Source organism: Mastomys coucha, unplaced genomic scaffold (assembly GCF_008632895.1).
Source record: "Mastomys coucha isolate ucsf_1 unplaced genomic scaffold, UCSF_Mcou_1 pScaffold6, whole genome shotgun sequence".
NCBI lineage: Eukaryota > Metazoa > Chordata > Mammalia > Rodentia > Muridae > Mastomys > Mastomys coucha.
In genome coordinates, this window is record NW_022196912.1 from 85,343,640 (window position 1) to 85,359,268 (window position 15,629).

General features: G+C 41.4%; 1 protein-coding gene and 2 long non-coding RNA genes across 4 annotated transcripts in view; 1 reads left to right on the forward strand and 2 right to left on the reverse strand.

Moving 5' to 3' along the window:
• Positions 1–10,004: 10,004 nt before the first annotated feature.
• LOC116079973 lies at positions 10,005–12,837 on the reverse strand. The gene is made up of 2 exons (XR_004114258.1): positions 12,717–12,837; positions 10,005–11,363 (listed from the first exon to the last, which is right to left on the reverse strand). It is a non-coding gene; the product is annotated as an uncharacterized LOC116079973 (long non-coding RNA).
• Positions 12,838–12,925: 88 nt separating this feature from the next.
• The window catches only part of Tmx1 (thioredoxin related transmembrane protein 1), a 10,958-nt gene continuing 8,254 nt past the window's right edge, over positions 12,926–15,629 (forward strand). The window contains exon 1 of one of the 2 annotated variants that reach the window (XM_031356163.1): positions 12,926–13,151. In XM_031356163.1, coding sequence (XP_031212023.1) covers positions 13,000–13,151 — 152 coding nt within the window. In that variant the 5' untranslated portion in view covers positions 12,926–12,999. The remainder of the gene's footprint in view (positions 13,152–15,629) is intronic. The other variant, XM_031356162.1, reaches the window with a different exon arrangement.
• LOC116079972 lies at positions 13,685–14,203 on the reverse strand. The gene is made up of 2 exons (XR_004114257.1): positions 13,871–14,203; positions 13,685–13,777 (listed from the first exon to the last, which is right to left on the reverse strand). It is a non-coding gene; the product is annotated as an uncharacterized LOC116079972 (long non-coding RNA).

The window sequence follows — 15,629 nt, forward strand, 5'->3', positions numbered from 1 at the left end:
ACTTTTTCAAACCTTTCTGTATGGACTATTTAAACCTGACTCCATATTTGAAAAATACACTCAGATTTAACACCACCCGTGTGTAGTCTGTTTGTCAAAGCCAAATCCCGTGCCCACATGGCCAGAATCCCTTGTCCGGCAGAACAGGGACCCCGCGAGAAATCCCGGTCTGTGGCATGTCTGGATACCTGTCAAGTTAGCTTAATAATCAGCTGTCCCATCAGATGAGATGTAGTGTCAAGTTCTGGATCTTTCTAGTAGCCCACTGTGATTGGGCAGTGAGCAAAGGGAGATTAATAGGAAGGCCCAGAGTCCCGCAAACCTTGGATGTATGTCTGGATTTCCATCTGTGGGACCCCTAATGGTCTCTATAAAGAAAATGAAATTTTGACAGTTGAAAATACCAATGAGGACTTAAGCCATCTCTCATTACATACCTCCTAGGCACCTGTACTAGTCAGGGTTCTTCAGAGTGACAAAACGTATAAGAATCTCTCTTTGTGTGTGTGTGTGTGTGTGTGTGTGTGTGTGTGAATTTACTAGAATGACTTATAGGTATGGTTCAGCTAGTCAAATAATGGCTGGCTGTAAGTGGAGAGTCCCATCAGTTTATCACTAAATTCACTGTTATCTTTCACCATATTCTGAATGAACTAGAAGCCGGTTAAATTTGTTATGAAGATCATCTCTATTCTTTGTCAATTTATCCAAAGATGCTAAGAGCAACCAACCAGCACCATCATTTTCCTTATTTTTCCTCAAACTGCCAAAAGTTTCATATACAGGGTCACCACTAAATTCATTGCTGCGCTGCCCTTCACAGTTGCTGAATTAGGATGATCAAATGCATTTGTCTCCTTAAGTTTGTGATAGAGTTCACACCATGGGTTTTCAACACTCTCTGGGCTCCAAGGAGAGGCTTCAGTAATTGTATATATTAGCAAATTAAGAAGCCTATTCCAAGCCGGGCGTGGTGGCGCACGCCTTTAATCCCAGCACTTGGGAGGCAGAGGCAGGTGGATTTCTGAGTTCGAGGCCAGCCTGGTCTACAGAGTGAGCTCCAGGACAGCCAGGGCTACACAGAGAAACCCTGTCTCGAAAAACCAAAAAACAAAAAAGAAGCCTATTCCAGGTGCTTGAAAGATCCATCCTTATACTTCTGTTGTTCTAGAACCATTCCTGGTACCAAAATCTGTGTGATCCAGGGTTCTGTAGAATAACAGAACTTATAGAATGGATATATATGAACACACACACACACACGGGGGGGGGGGGTTATTAAAATGACTTACAGGCTACAGCCCAGCTAATCCAACAATGGCTGGTTAGGAACAGTAAGTTCAAGAATCCATTAGTTGTTCAGTCCACAAGGCTAGATGTCTTTATCTGGCCAGTCTTCAGCATACTCTGGAATCCAAACAAAGCATGGACTAGCTAGTAAGGCAAGGGAGAGCAGGTGAAGAGCAACAGAGTTCTTCTTCCAGGAAATAAAAAACAAAACAAAACAAAAAAAAACATAAAAACAAAAACAAAAGCAAAAGCTATCTGTAGATAGGCTTCCAGCAGAAGATGTGTGGCCCAGATTAAAGGTGTCTTTCTGTCTCAAAAATCCAGATTAGAAGTGGATCTTCCTGCTTCAAATTAAGACCAAATCCCTCACAGGTGTGCCCTCCATTTTCAGATTTTAGCTAATTGAGATGTAGTCAAATTGACAACCAAGAATAGCCATCAGAGTTGCCACAAATCTTTTAGTTTCCAAATATCATTTCAATCTGTACAATCACCCACAAAGTATTTGCTGTTGTTATTTTTGTTTGATTTTACTCACAGAGATCTGAGACTCAGAGAAGTTAAGTAACTTACTTGTGGTCCCACCGCTAATGAGTGAAGGAAGATCAACCTCGTGCAAAGCTTGCTCATATGTCTTTGGACAAGAAGTAATGTTGGATTGTGAATGACTATTTGGGAAAATGAGGTGCATACAGCGGAGGACAATGAGGACTGTCTGTTAAGATGTTTTTGTTGTCAGTGTGCACAAGGTGCTTGCTACACAATTCGGCCTCTGGTTCTGGACAGGGTGGGTGATAGGATGTGGTAAGATGGGCTTAGTTCTGGACAGGGTGGGTGGTGGGAAGCAGTAGGATGGGCTTATGAGGGACTGTACTTTCTTTCAGTTGCTCGTGGTTGTCCAAGAACACAGTATTTGAACACCCCCCTACCCCTTGAGGTTTCTGTGCAATCTTGAGTTAATAAGTATAGCGCATTGAGTGTGTATCCCATATACTAACTCCTGTACACCTCATAACGGTCCAGCACTACTTGCCCTAAGCCACAGGCTCTTCACAGTGAGAGACAGGTTTCCGAGGCAGTAACAACTCTCTTGAGGAATCGTGAGCACCTGGCCACAGCACCATCCCCACTGCCTCTTAGTGAGCACCCGGCAATGGAGCGTGGGCCATCCGCACTGCCTCTTAGCTCCACTCAGTGTGATCAGGACTGTCATGGCTCCTTGGACGACAGTGAAAATGTGGAAGGCCTGAGGTGGGAAGTGACTCCCATTGGCTGCTGTTGTTCTTTGGGGGACTTTCAGCCAGGGAATAATGGAGGCTCAAATTGCATGTCTGCCCGCAAAGTCACGGGCTCTGGTCACTGTTCTTACCAAGGAATGTCCTTTGCAGAGCTGTCTCTGGCAGGAGAAAATAACTGTGTAGAATTAGTGACCCCATAGGACTTCCACTGTTGGGGAGGTGTGAGCAAGGTCCTCTGATTCAGACATTTGCTTAGAAAGACCAGGGCCACTGATTCCACACTAACGAGTCACATCCTAAATGAACTTAAAAATGACCTGCTTATGAGACATGATTCATTCCTTGGATAACTATTGGCCAATTTGAAAAAAAATGTTCAAAAGAAAAGGTTGTACTAATGACTATTAAACATGGAGCATGGAGAGACGGCTCAATGGTTAAGAGCACTGGCTCTTCTCTTAGAGGTTTGATTCCAAGCACCCGAGTGGTAGCTCACAAGGGTCTGCAACTCCAGCTCCAAGGCACTCTGACGTCCTCTCCTGGTCTCTGAGGGCACTTCATGTTCATGGTACACAGGCATCCATGAAGGCAAAATGACATATTCACAGCATAAAACAAATAAACCTAAAAGCAATTACTAAGCTTGGGCTGGAGAGATGGCTCAGTGGTTAAGAACACTTGCTGTCCTTGCAAAGGACCTGGGTTCAGTTCCAAGCACCCACAGGGTGACCCACAACCTCTGTAACTCCAGTTCCAGGGGGATACTATGCCCTCCTGTGGCCTCTGGGGGCACTGCATACATATGGTACAATACATACATGCAGGCAAAAATACTCATAAAATAAACATAAATAAATCTTGTAAGTACTAAATTTGCCTAAAAATAGAAATAAGGTAGTTGCTAACTTAGGAGAGTCTTTCCAATAATTCTACATCTATGAGCTCCTATGTAGCCTTGGCATGCCTGACTCCTACTACATAGCACAGACTAGCCTCGAACTCAGAGAGATCTGCCTGCCTCTGCAGCATGCTATGTGCTGGTACTAAGGGTATGCACTACCATGCCTGGCTTACAAGGCACTTTGAACATAGCTTTTAAGCATAAGTTTAAGGAAAAATAAAATGTATCTGTGTATGAGCATGGGCTCCTCAAAGGAAAGTCTCAATTAAGAGTCTCAGAGTTCAAGGCCAGCCTGGTCTACAGAGAGAGTTCCAGGACAGCCAGGGCTACACAGAGAAACTCTGTCTTGAAAAACTAAGTGGGGGGGGGGGGAAGTTGTGTGTGAAATAAGAGAGTGTCAGCTTTAGCTGTGCGTACCATTTTGGTGACAACTCTAGAAGCTGCTAAGAGCTTTTTTCCTTTTCTCTTTCTTTCTTGATAGTGAGATTATAGCATTGCTCCAGAGGTGTCTTGAACATACTTGTAATCTGGAAAGTAAAACCAGGAGCCACGAGGGTGGCACAAAGGGCTTAGGACATGCTTTTTAATGTTAATGGGGCTTCTTTGGATGGCTAGGCAGTTAAGAGCACTGACTGCTCTTCCAGAGGTCCTGAGTTCAATTCCCAGCAACCACATGGCGGCTCACAACCATCTGGAAAGGGATCTGAAGCTCTCTTCTGGTGTGTCTGAAGAAAGCAATGGTGTACTCATATACATAAAATAACTTTAAAAAAAAGTTTAAAAAAAAAAAAAAGATTCCTAGGAAGCCAAAGGTGTGGAGTGGGGAAGGCAGAAACACACTACAAAGTCGCTGACAGTGCTGGAAGTCTTGCTGTTTGGTGGTCAGACTTCAAGCAGACCAGTCCTTCCTGTTTTTCATGCGCCCCTAGGTCTCCTGTCTTTTTGTCTTGCCTAGATATCAGGTTCATGTGGGAAGTTAAGAGAAGATTTTGAGCTGCAAAAATAACATAATCTGACAGAGAGGAGCCTGCTGCACCATGAACTCATCCACTCCTTACAGAAAGTTTATATAGTAGACTTCTTGGTTCCATATAAAAGATGAGGAAATGGGGGATTAGAAAGAGCAAGTAAGAATGCTGCTCTCTCTCTCTCTCTCTCTCCCACTCTCTTTCACACAAGCATGCAATGCATGCATGCACACACACATGCATTCACACATGCACACACTCACCCACGACCTCACTACCAGGGGTTGTGCTGGGCAGGCTACTCAGGAGACTGAGATGGAAGGTCAAAGCAAGTTTGAGGCCAGTGAGCATAAGTTCCAGGCCAGTGAGACCCCATCTTAAAACAACAAATGGGGTAGCTGACCAGGCTCCAAAATGGCTCTCTGTGGGACTGGGCCAGTGGTCCCCTCCTGTGGTGAGTAGGTCTAACCTATAAAAACTGGATGTGGCAGGGACAGGTGGAGAGCTGCTCCTGAAACAAGGTCATAAAAGACAGTCTTTTCTACTTTGGTGACTCCAACCATTAAATTATTTCCATTGCTACTTTATAACTGTAATTTCACTACTGTTACAAATCAGAATGCAAATATCTGTGTTTTAATGGTGTCAAGCAAACCCTGTGAGACTCATAGGCTGAGAACCACTGATCTAGGAGAAGCCAATCATGAGGAACTCAGGTGGCCCCAGGAGAGGCCAATGTAATATATAATACCATATGTAAATATATGTAAAATATGTGCTTACACAAACCTAGGCATCTTGAGTCAATCACTTGGCATGGCCTCTGGTGCACTGAAGGGATATGGCAACTAGAAACATGTGAAACAGCTTGTATAATGCACTTCAGTGTTTTAAAGTAAGTTTTTATAAGTATGAGTATAATCTAAAATAATGGCTGAAATGATGGGGAAAGGGCCGAATGGCCGTGACTCTACTGACTGCCAGCCACATGACAGTTACTTTGGAAGGGTGAAGTTTTCAGAGAAATGGTGTCAACATTTTACCATCATAAAAGATTCTGATCCAGACCATCAGAATTAGCCACTCCTGACTTATTGATATACAGAAACTCATAGCAATAATGTTAATTGTTGCTTAAGTCACTTGAGATAATTGGTAGCATTGAAAGATAACTAACACACTATGCTTTAAAAAAAAAAAAGAGAGAAAGCCCTCATAAAAATGTTTTTATTTTATGTGTAGCTGATAGCCTGCATATGTCTGTGAAACCATGGTGTACAGTGCCTGCAGAGACCAGAAGAAGGCATCAGATTCTGTGGAAATAGAATAACAATTGTTTTTTGTTTGGTTGGTTAGTTGGTTGGGTTTTTTTGTTTGTTTTGTTTTGTTTTGTTTTTCCAGACAGGGTTTCTCTGTATAGCCCTGGCTGTCCTAGAACTTACTCTGTAGACCAGGCTGGCTTCAAACTCAGAGATACGCCTGCGTCTGCCTCCTAAGTGCTGGGACTAAAGGCGTGCACCACCACTGCAGCACAACTGCCCTGCTAACAGTTTCTTTTAAGCATCCATATATGCCCTGGGAATTGAACCCAGGTTCTCTGGAAGAGCAGCCAGTGTTCTTGAGTGCTGAGCCATCTCTGTAGCCCAGCACACTATAATTCTGTAAAAACAATAAGCTTGATATTATTGGATTTAAACAGTATTTAGACTGGAAATATTAAAATGAAAAGTGTGATAGCTTACTGTCTTGACTTCCCTTAAAGAACGGGCATTTTCTATAATTATTGAATTTTAAAAGGATAATTATGTGTAAATGGAACATGCTTGTATACACAAAGTTTATTCTTAAATGATAGTATATAGATATAACTTAGTGTTGTTATTTATTTAACTTCACATACTCATGGGCAAGGTGTATCCTTCAGACCTAGGAAGACCTGCAATCCTATTTCTGTGCTGGTCTAACTCAAGTGTCTCTTGTTGTCTGGGCTCTTCATCATTTACAATTGTTTTCTTTCCCTCGGGCCTTCTGCCTGGAACATTGCTGCTCATGTCTGCACCTCACGCGCCTCAAACTCAGAATTTAAATTTGGTGTTGATGGACCATTCAAGGTTTGTGCGATTTATTAGAGTCAGAATCAATTCTTCCATATACCAATGAATAATTACTTTAATTTTAAAAACTTGTAAGATATAATCAATTTGTCAAGATTTATATTTATCTGGCTTTCATCATGCCTTCTGGACAATTCCAGTAACTTATTAAACTAATCTTGAGCTACAAATCCTCTGCAACCTGCCTTAAGTACTGTAGCAATTAGTGAGCTATTGAATGACCAAATCTTTAGTTACTATTTCTAAATTGGGGAGTCACATGGAAAAAAAACTCTTGAGTCTTCAAGTTTTTCTCTAGGAAAATTACTAGGTTTCAATATTTTATGCATGAGTGAGAACACTGTAAAATATTTAATAAGCTTTTTACAAGTTAAATGTGAAAGCTAATCTCATAAATTTAGAATGACCCTGACTTGTGCCTTTCCCTCACATCTCAGTGTGAGGAGAAATATGAAATTCATCGTCTCAGTCTTGGCTTGAAGACCTGAGAGACTGGTGAGTAGCTGCACCCTCTCCTGGGGACATAAGGTTCTCCAGCTGAGGTCCACTTCCAGTTTCTTTTCCCCTTGAAAACACTTAGGTGCAAAACTCTTTTCCCTTGGATTGTAAAGATGAGCCAGTTTGCTACTTTGCCCATAAGGTCAAATAATGCCATAATTTATCTGGAATTGTAAACATATATCAAAAAGGCCATTTTTGTAGACATAATGGGAAAAGTCCACATTTTTTTGTCCACTTCTTGTTAAGAAAGATGTAAAGTTAGGTCCTAGAGTGCACACACACATGCATTCACACATGCACGCACTCACCCATGACCTCACTACCAGGGCCTAGAGTGTACGGACAAACTTCTGACTCTTAAAGTATACCATTATTCTAACTATACAAGTAAACTAAGTCTTCCAAAGATGTTACGCAGATTCATCAGGCTGCCTGTCATGCCTGATTACTTTAGTGTTGGACCCTTTGCGCCCACAGGTTCCCCATCTGTAGATTAAAACCACAGATTAAAATCTTCAAGCAAGGCGTGGGGTGACTCAGCTGATACAGTACTTGCTGAGCAAGCATGAGGCTCCAAGTTCAGATACCCTCGCATCCACTTAAATGTTGAATGCAGTGTGTGCTTGTGTAATCGTAGTAGAGCTGATGTGGCAGAGATGGGAGGCCTAGGAGACAGTAGGGCCTGCTGGCCCTCCAGTCTAGCTCCATCAGTGAGCTCCAGTTTTAGTGAGATACACTGACTCAAAGATATAAAAGGTGGAGAGAATGAGGAAGACACCTGGCTTGGATCTTTGACCTCTACACATATACCTGTGCACCTGCGCAACCATGCACAGAGATGTACACACATGAACATGTACATATAACACACATGATATTCAAACAAAATATATCTGAACTGAACAGGAAAGGGTTTTTATCATTATTTTTTTACACCACACAGTACATCAACTGCTACATACTTTTACACTGTGTCACATGTTATAAGTAATTTGAAGGTAGTTTAAATATCTGGGAGGATGGACATAAAATACACACATATAAAATGTCATTTCATATCAGGAGCTTGACCATTCAAGGTTTGTGCGATTTATTAGAGTCAGAATCAATTCTTCCATATACCAATGGATTTTTATTTTAATTTTAAAAACTTGTAAGATATAATCAATTCATCAAGATTTATATTTATTATATATACAAATGTCTTGTCACACTGACTGAATATGTGTATTCACATATACATGTAGGTGTGGGTATATTATAAAACCTATACATTGTGTCTGTAGAGTTAACCACACAACACTTCTGTAGTTGGTTCTTATTTTTAGTATTTACTTTTATTTTAATTCATGTGGATGAGTGTGTGCTCATGTGAATGAACGCCATGTGTGTGCAGGTGCCCACAGAGGTCAGAAGAGGGCATCGGCTCCCCTTGAGTTGGAGTTGCAGGAGATTGTGAGCTGACCAGTGTGTGAGCTGGGAACTGAACTCGTTGTCAGCAAGGGCAGCAAGTGATCTTAACCGATTCATCTTTCCAGCCCCAATTTCTGTGTTTTTAAAACACTTGGTACCACTAACTCTTCGGGTTTAATTGACCTATAGAATCTGGCAACACCAAAGACCTGTAGCTATCAAAGATACACTGATGAATATGACAGATACAGTTAGATCAGAAGGCACTATGTGGAAGAGACATTGTGCAGGCAAATATAAGATGCTATGATAAAGATGAAGTTAAAGATCCAGTGTTCAGAGTGTGTGTACCAAGAATATGCCTAGCCCTCAATACTCAAAAATAAAATACAAAGACAAATCTAAAGGTGGAATAGTTAGCCATTCTCTCAGTTTCCTCTGTATTTATATAGAGGCTATTTGCCTGGGTAAATTAAATGCCAGCCAACCAGAACATTAGAAACTGTATTAAAATATTTGTATTCAGGGCTAGAGAGACGATTTGGTGAATAAGAGCACTTGCTGTTCTTACACAGAACCTAGCTCAGATCCCAGCATGTTATGGGGAGGCTTGCAACCACCTGCAAATTCAGCTCCAGGGGATCCAACCCCCTCTATGAGCATGCACATGCACACACATATTACATGATAATAAAAATAAACCTTAAGAAAATATACTTGAATTTTATGTGGAGAACAGTAGATAGCCTAATACTCATCCATTAAATAATTTTTGTAATGAAATACTCAGCCTTGAGTTCTAGGAAGCCTATTTTGGTTTTAGTTGGAAAATGAAAATGGATTTGGTAGCTGAAGGCACGGGGTGGGATTCTCTACAAGCATGAAGGTACTGGGGCTAGCTAAAGTTTTCCCATGTTATAATAACGTAGCTCTAGACGGCACTGCAGATGGCTCTGCAGTTCTACTCCTCAGCAAAACAAGTGTAACTGGTTAGTTCTGAGCATGCCCTAACAAAGTTCCAACACTGTCCAAGTGCTTTCCAAGCAACACACAATTTTCTCCAGTCCTGAAGGCTGGAAGTCTAAGGTCTAGTTAGGTTTATCATAGCTTGGATGAAACACCATGACCAAAGCAATTTAGGGAGGAAAGAGGCTTTTTTGGCTTATCTTCAGTGTTTCTCATTTAAGGAAGTCAGGACAGGAACTCAAACAGGAAAGGAACCTGGAGGCAGGAGCTGATGCAGAAGCCATGGAGGAGTGCTGCTTCCTGGCTTGCTTCATATAGCTTGCTCAGCCTGCTTTCTTATAGAATCCAGAACCAACAGCCCAGGGGTGGTACTACACACTGTGGGCTGGGCCCTCACACATCCATCACTAAGGAAATTCCATATAGACTTCTTTACAGCCTGATTTAGGGAGGCATTTTCTCAATTGAGGCTTTTTCTCAGATAACTTATAAAAGTAGCCAGTATAGTCCTATTTTTATTTCTTTTTCTGAGAAATCTCCAAACTTGATTTCACAATAGCTGTATTAATTTGTACCATCACCTGTATGAATAAGAGTTCTGCTCACCACACACTTCTCCAACATTTGTTATCAGGTTTATTGATGAGAGACATTCTGATTGGGGCGATGTGGTATCTCAAAGTAGTTTTAGTTTGTATTTCCCTGATGGCTAGAAATATAGAACATTTAAACAAAATACACATACTGGCAATCTGTGTTTCTTTTTGTGAAAGGTTGTTTATTCAATTCACTTGCCTGTTTATTGATTGGCAGTTTTATTTCCTTGGTACTTAATTTCTGCTGTTCTCTGTAAATTCTGGGTGAGGCGCAGCTGGTCCAGATGTTCTCCCGCCCTGTGGCCGTCTGTGCGCTGCTGACTGTTTCCTTTGAGCAGCTGGTCCAGATGTTTTCCCTGAGCTGTGGCCCTCTGTGCGCTGCTGACTGTTTCCTTTGCTGAGCAGAGACTTGACTTTCCTGTCGACCCATGTGCTGATGCTTGGGGCTAGTTCCTGTGCTGTTGGTCCTCCATTGAAAAAAGGTTCTATATTCCCCAGTATCTTCCTCTGTGTTTTCTTCTAGAGCTTTCAGTGTTTCAGGCTTTAAATTAAGGTATTTGATCCATTTTTAAGTTGATTTTTGTATAAGGTAACAATATGAATCTAATTTCATTCTTCTGCAGGTAGATATCAAATTTTGACAGAACCATCTGTTGAATAGGCTACCTTTTTTTCTAGTGTATGTTTTTGATTCCTTGTAAATAATTAAGTGGGCACAGCTTTGTTGTCTGATTTCCAGGACCTGTGTTCTACCCATTGGTCTTTCCGTCTGATCATATGCCAGGATCACCCAGAACTGCTTTGGCTGTTTTGGATCTCTCTCTCTCTCTCTCTCTCTCTCTCTCTCTCTCTCTCCATGTGTATGTGTGTGCATGTGCAAATTCTTATATTTTTTCGCTAAACCTGTGAAATATGATATCAAAATGGAATTTGAAATGTATTGCATTAAATCTGTAAATGAATATTGGTAGTATAGCCATCCTCACAATAATAACTGCCAATCCAGGAGCATGAGATGTCTTTTCATAATCTAGTATCTTCTGTAATTTCATTTTTAAATATCTTGAACATATTTTTTGTAGAGGTCCATTATGTTTTTGGTTAAATATATTCCTAAATACATAATTGGAGGGCTGATTATTTTAAATGAAATATTGCCCCTAATTTCTTTTTTTGGGAGTACAATGGAGGCTCTTTTTAATTTTTTTTAACATGTATTTTATATATGGCAACTTGACTGTATTTATTAGATTCAAAAATTTTCTAACAGACTCAATAGTGTCTTTTAAACAAAAAGGTTGAGGAGGGTATCTGGAGATTTCGAAGTCTGCTGTATCAAGAGCTCTCACCATGCATGTGGTATCCAATCTGTGGTGCTGGAAATAAGGAATGAGATAAACACATCCCAAAAACTGATAGCCAATGAGCCATGCTAAAGCCACTCTCACCCAGATTACCTGTATACCCACCCAGAGCTGTATTCTCTGAGAAACAAGAATTGCCTTGCCAACTCACTAAACAATCACATAACAAGGGCGACAGAAGATGGAAGGCCACAAGGGTAATCAACATCTAGAATTACAGACACTAAAACCCTAGTTTCCAATAAGAAAATCTGAGTTATGCAAAGACAGGAAAATATAACCCATATACAGGGAAGCAACAAGCAGGCAACAAAAACTACCTAGGAGAGAGCCAGAAGGTAGCAAAGCCTTCCATTACAAATATGTTAGAGGAAATTCAGGGACTCATGCTTAAAGAGTTAAAATGAGTCAGTTACCAGGGACAACACAAGATTCAGTTAGTAAAGCAGCCAGGACAGAAGGAAGATGCCTGTTTGCCTAGGGCCAGGGTAAGGAATGAGAGGATGGGAGGAAGGGGCTGGCCACTCCACATGGATATGGGGAATTTTGGAGTGATACTGTGTTCTAAATTTGGCTGTGGTAATGGTTGCCCATCTTTGTGAATATACTAAGAACTATTGCATCATGCATCTTAAGTGAAAAATGTATGACATGTGAATGATATATTATTAATTATGATTTTTAAAACCAAACACTATGGACTCCAGAAGGAAAAAAAAAAAAAGATTATGGTCTACATCAATACCCAAACGATAGGAGGAAGAGATGGATTTCAGACCAATTTAAGTGAATCTAACAAGCGGTTGATAAGTTAGCAGAGATAATTTGATTTGATCATCTCAAATTTAATAGCATTCTCTTAAGAGTTCTTAAGGCAAGCAGCAGCACATTTCGTTCATAAAGAGATCCTTGCCCTAAATCTAATTAAATTGACGTAGAAGAACAAAACACGTCTTCAGAGGAACAAACCTAACCTGAGATGGATGGTCCGATCACATTATGACAATAAAGCTGTGTGTCTTAAAATGTTCCCACGATGGAGGGTATGTAGCTGCTGCTTAGAAGCTCCTATCCCACACTATGCCTGGATGCCTGGAGCTGCTCTAGCCATCTTGGCTTTTGCGAATGCCTATCTTCCTTCTAAAGAGGCACCCCTCCACATCACCCCGAAACTGATTAGCACATGGCGTAGTGAGCCACCGTTATCTTACAGGAGCAGCAGTACATGCATCCCACAGTCGTCTAACTGGTGATATTCTGAAAGGGGAAAGTTCCAGAGAAAACTGTCATAGTGACTCTACTAGGCACTGGTGGGCACGACAGGGCGACTCATCTCTAGAGCATCACTCTAATCCCTCCGCCTACCGCCCCTTCCAGCGCTTTTCGCGGGACCACAATCGTTAGTCTCCTCCTCCGTCCTGCGCACCGAGATAGACACGGACGTATTTCCCACTTTCCCTCTCCATCTTCCGCGGGACACTCAGGTCCCGGACATGCGCACTGAGTTGCTGGAGGCGGGGAGGGGAAGAGAGTGTCGCGCGCCTCGCTGGCTCGTTGTGCGCATGAGCGGAGCGGCCGCCAGAGCGGAAGTGGAACTGCGGCGGGGAGGTGGAGTGGGAGCGCGCTTAATGCTGGGTGAGCGGCTGTCATGGCGCATTTGGAGCGTCTCTTGGTTCCCCTGGCAGCTCTGGTCCTGTTGCTCTGGACCGTCCCTGGGGCCCACGGACGGCGGAGCAACGTGCTCGTCCTCACCGATGAGAACTGGACCTCGTTGCAGGAAGGAGAGTGGATGATAGAATTGTGAGTGCGGGGCGGTTGTCCCGGTGGCGGTGGCCTTCGCCGCCCCCTCCATCAAGCTGTACACCTGACCGGCCCATCTTCCTCGGCCAGGTCTAGGGGTCCCAGCCTTTGCCGCCCCCCAGCTCCAGGGTCGTTTCTTAACCGGAAATATTACTTTTCTGTCTAAGCGTGCACCGAGCCTCGTCGTTCCTAAGCACTGTGGTGCGATTAAAGGATTAAGTGCCACATCGAATTCTCTGAAACAGCCTAGGGGGGTTGAAGGTGGGATTTGGGTGGGATGGAGGTCTTGGCTACTTCTATAGACTTGTAGTGATCTTTTATAGACATCTAGACTTTAAATCTTCAAATTTTTACAAAAGATGATATTGAACAAAATCTCGCTTTTAACCTGTCATTCGGAAATTGCTATATTATCTATTTGTAATGCTTGAATTTCGAACTCTTTACTTTTATTTTGTGGGTTATTTTTTTATTGTAAATGCCAAATAAATGGGAATATATTTTAAAATCTTTATTTTCTTTTTTTTTTCTCCTTGCCTACATTCATTTCTTTTGATATAAATCTCATTTTTCCTTGGCCGGCGCGTTTGCAATTTAGACAATGGCTTGAATTGTGACTTTCAGGCCTGCGAATGATATTGCATATGCATTAGTATGATTATTAATAGGCCCTTTAAAAACTCCAGTTCATCATTTACTATTCAAACAAAATCACTTACCTTGTATGATGATTCTACTTCAACAATGTTCATTCTGCTGCTGTTGGAAATAAACTACCTTTGGCCTTTGTTTTAGATGATAAATTAATGGAATGGTTAATTGACAGTGTTACTGATACAGCATTATTGATGTTGTGAAAGTACCACTATTGAATTTTCATTGTTTACCGGACACTACTCAGTATCTTCACATACATTTTTTTGGTAATTATTCTACATATTCCTTATATTAGTAGTTAACCACTCCCATCCCCTGCTTTACAGATTGGCCTGTTCAGATGCTGTCATAGTAGCTTTGTTGGGCTTCAAGAGTAAATATATGCAGGCATTGTTGTTAGCAACCCTTGAGTAAGATTCTGGTGTTTTCCTACATTGTGGTTACGTTTGGGGCTAAGGAGGAGGGCTAAGGAAGAAGTGAACATCCTCAAGAGAGAACCTAGGTAACATCCATGATACCTGAGTCATAAAACAAAAGGAAATGTCTAAGGCATTTTTATGGAGACTCCGGTTGGGAAGATGTTTAGTGTCCTGACCATCGGCCGTTCACTGAAGTCAATTTTCAGGAGAGGAACACTAGCCAGCGCTGTTTGTTTTCAGTCATTGTCATGAATAGCAGTAGTGATTATAAATTGATATGTAAAATTTAGTCAAATATTACAGGAAGATACCTCTAAACTTTTTTTGTCACACTGTAAATGCCCACAGAAAGTATAAAGGGGAACTAAACTGAGAATGAGATAAAAACATCCATCTGAAGTAGTGTCCCATGCTGCCCGTTATCTTTGGCTAAAATTTGGGAGTTTAAAAAAGTTCTTGGGGTGGGAGTGGGGAGTGTACTAGAAGGGGGTCAGTGATTGGGATATAAAGTGAATAAATAAATAAGAGGAGAAGTTCTTAAAAAGCATTAAGAAACAACACACTTGATAGTCATAATATTCCACCCTTAATTACAAGTGAATTATTCCCTGTAAATTCACTTTTGGTGAGGTTTATTATAGAGCATTTTTCATTGTAATTTTACTGTTAAAGAGTTTGACTTTTGTATGTAACTTGTAACACTGGTTTTGCTTTATTTACATGCCTATCTTAGAAGCTTAATTTTTCCTAAAACAGTTCAGAAGTGTTATGTGTACACTTTGTTCTTCGTGGTTGCAAATTACAACGGGCAATGAAGTAGAAAACAAAATTCTAAGGAAAAACTTGGACCTGGAAAGATAGTGAGTTCCAGAGATGTGTTTCAAATACTGGCATCCTTGACTTTTGGTGTCATCCTGCTGGCCGATAGAGTTTTGTCTACTCTGCCCATTATCTGTGTGAGGGTTAGGTTTAGAGTAATATTTGTACATAAGAATGTAGGTCTCCAGCTTCGTTTACTTTGAGTAACCTGCCTTCCTGAGGCAATCCTTGATGGTAATTCTTCCTGGTAGTGATTGTATACTGGTTGCAGCATGTAGAGCCCAGGTACTTCCTATTTTTCCAGTATTTTGCTCATGACCCTGCTTGTAAAATTATTTAACTTGGTGAACTTAAACAAAACTTTCTGGTTGCCATGTTTTAATTGAAAAATCTAAAGGTTTTGGAAGAGCTGTTTGACATGTTAGAACGTTCACATGTATTTAAGAGTGTATTCTCAGCCGGGCAGTGGTGGCTTCATGCCTTTAATTCCAGCACTTGGGAGGCAGAGACAGGTTGATTTCTGAGTTCAAGGCCTGCCTGGTCTACAAAGTGAGTTCCAGGACAGCCAGGGCTATACAGAGAA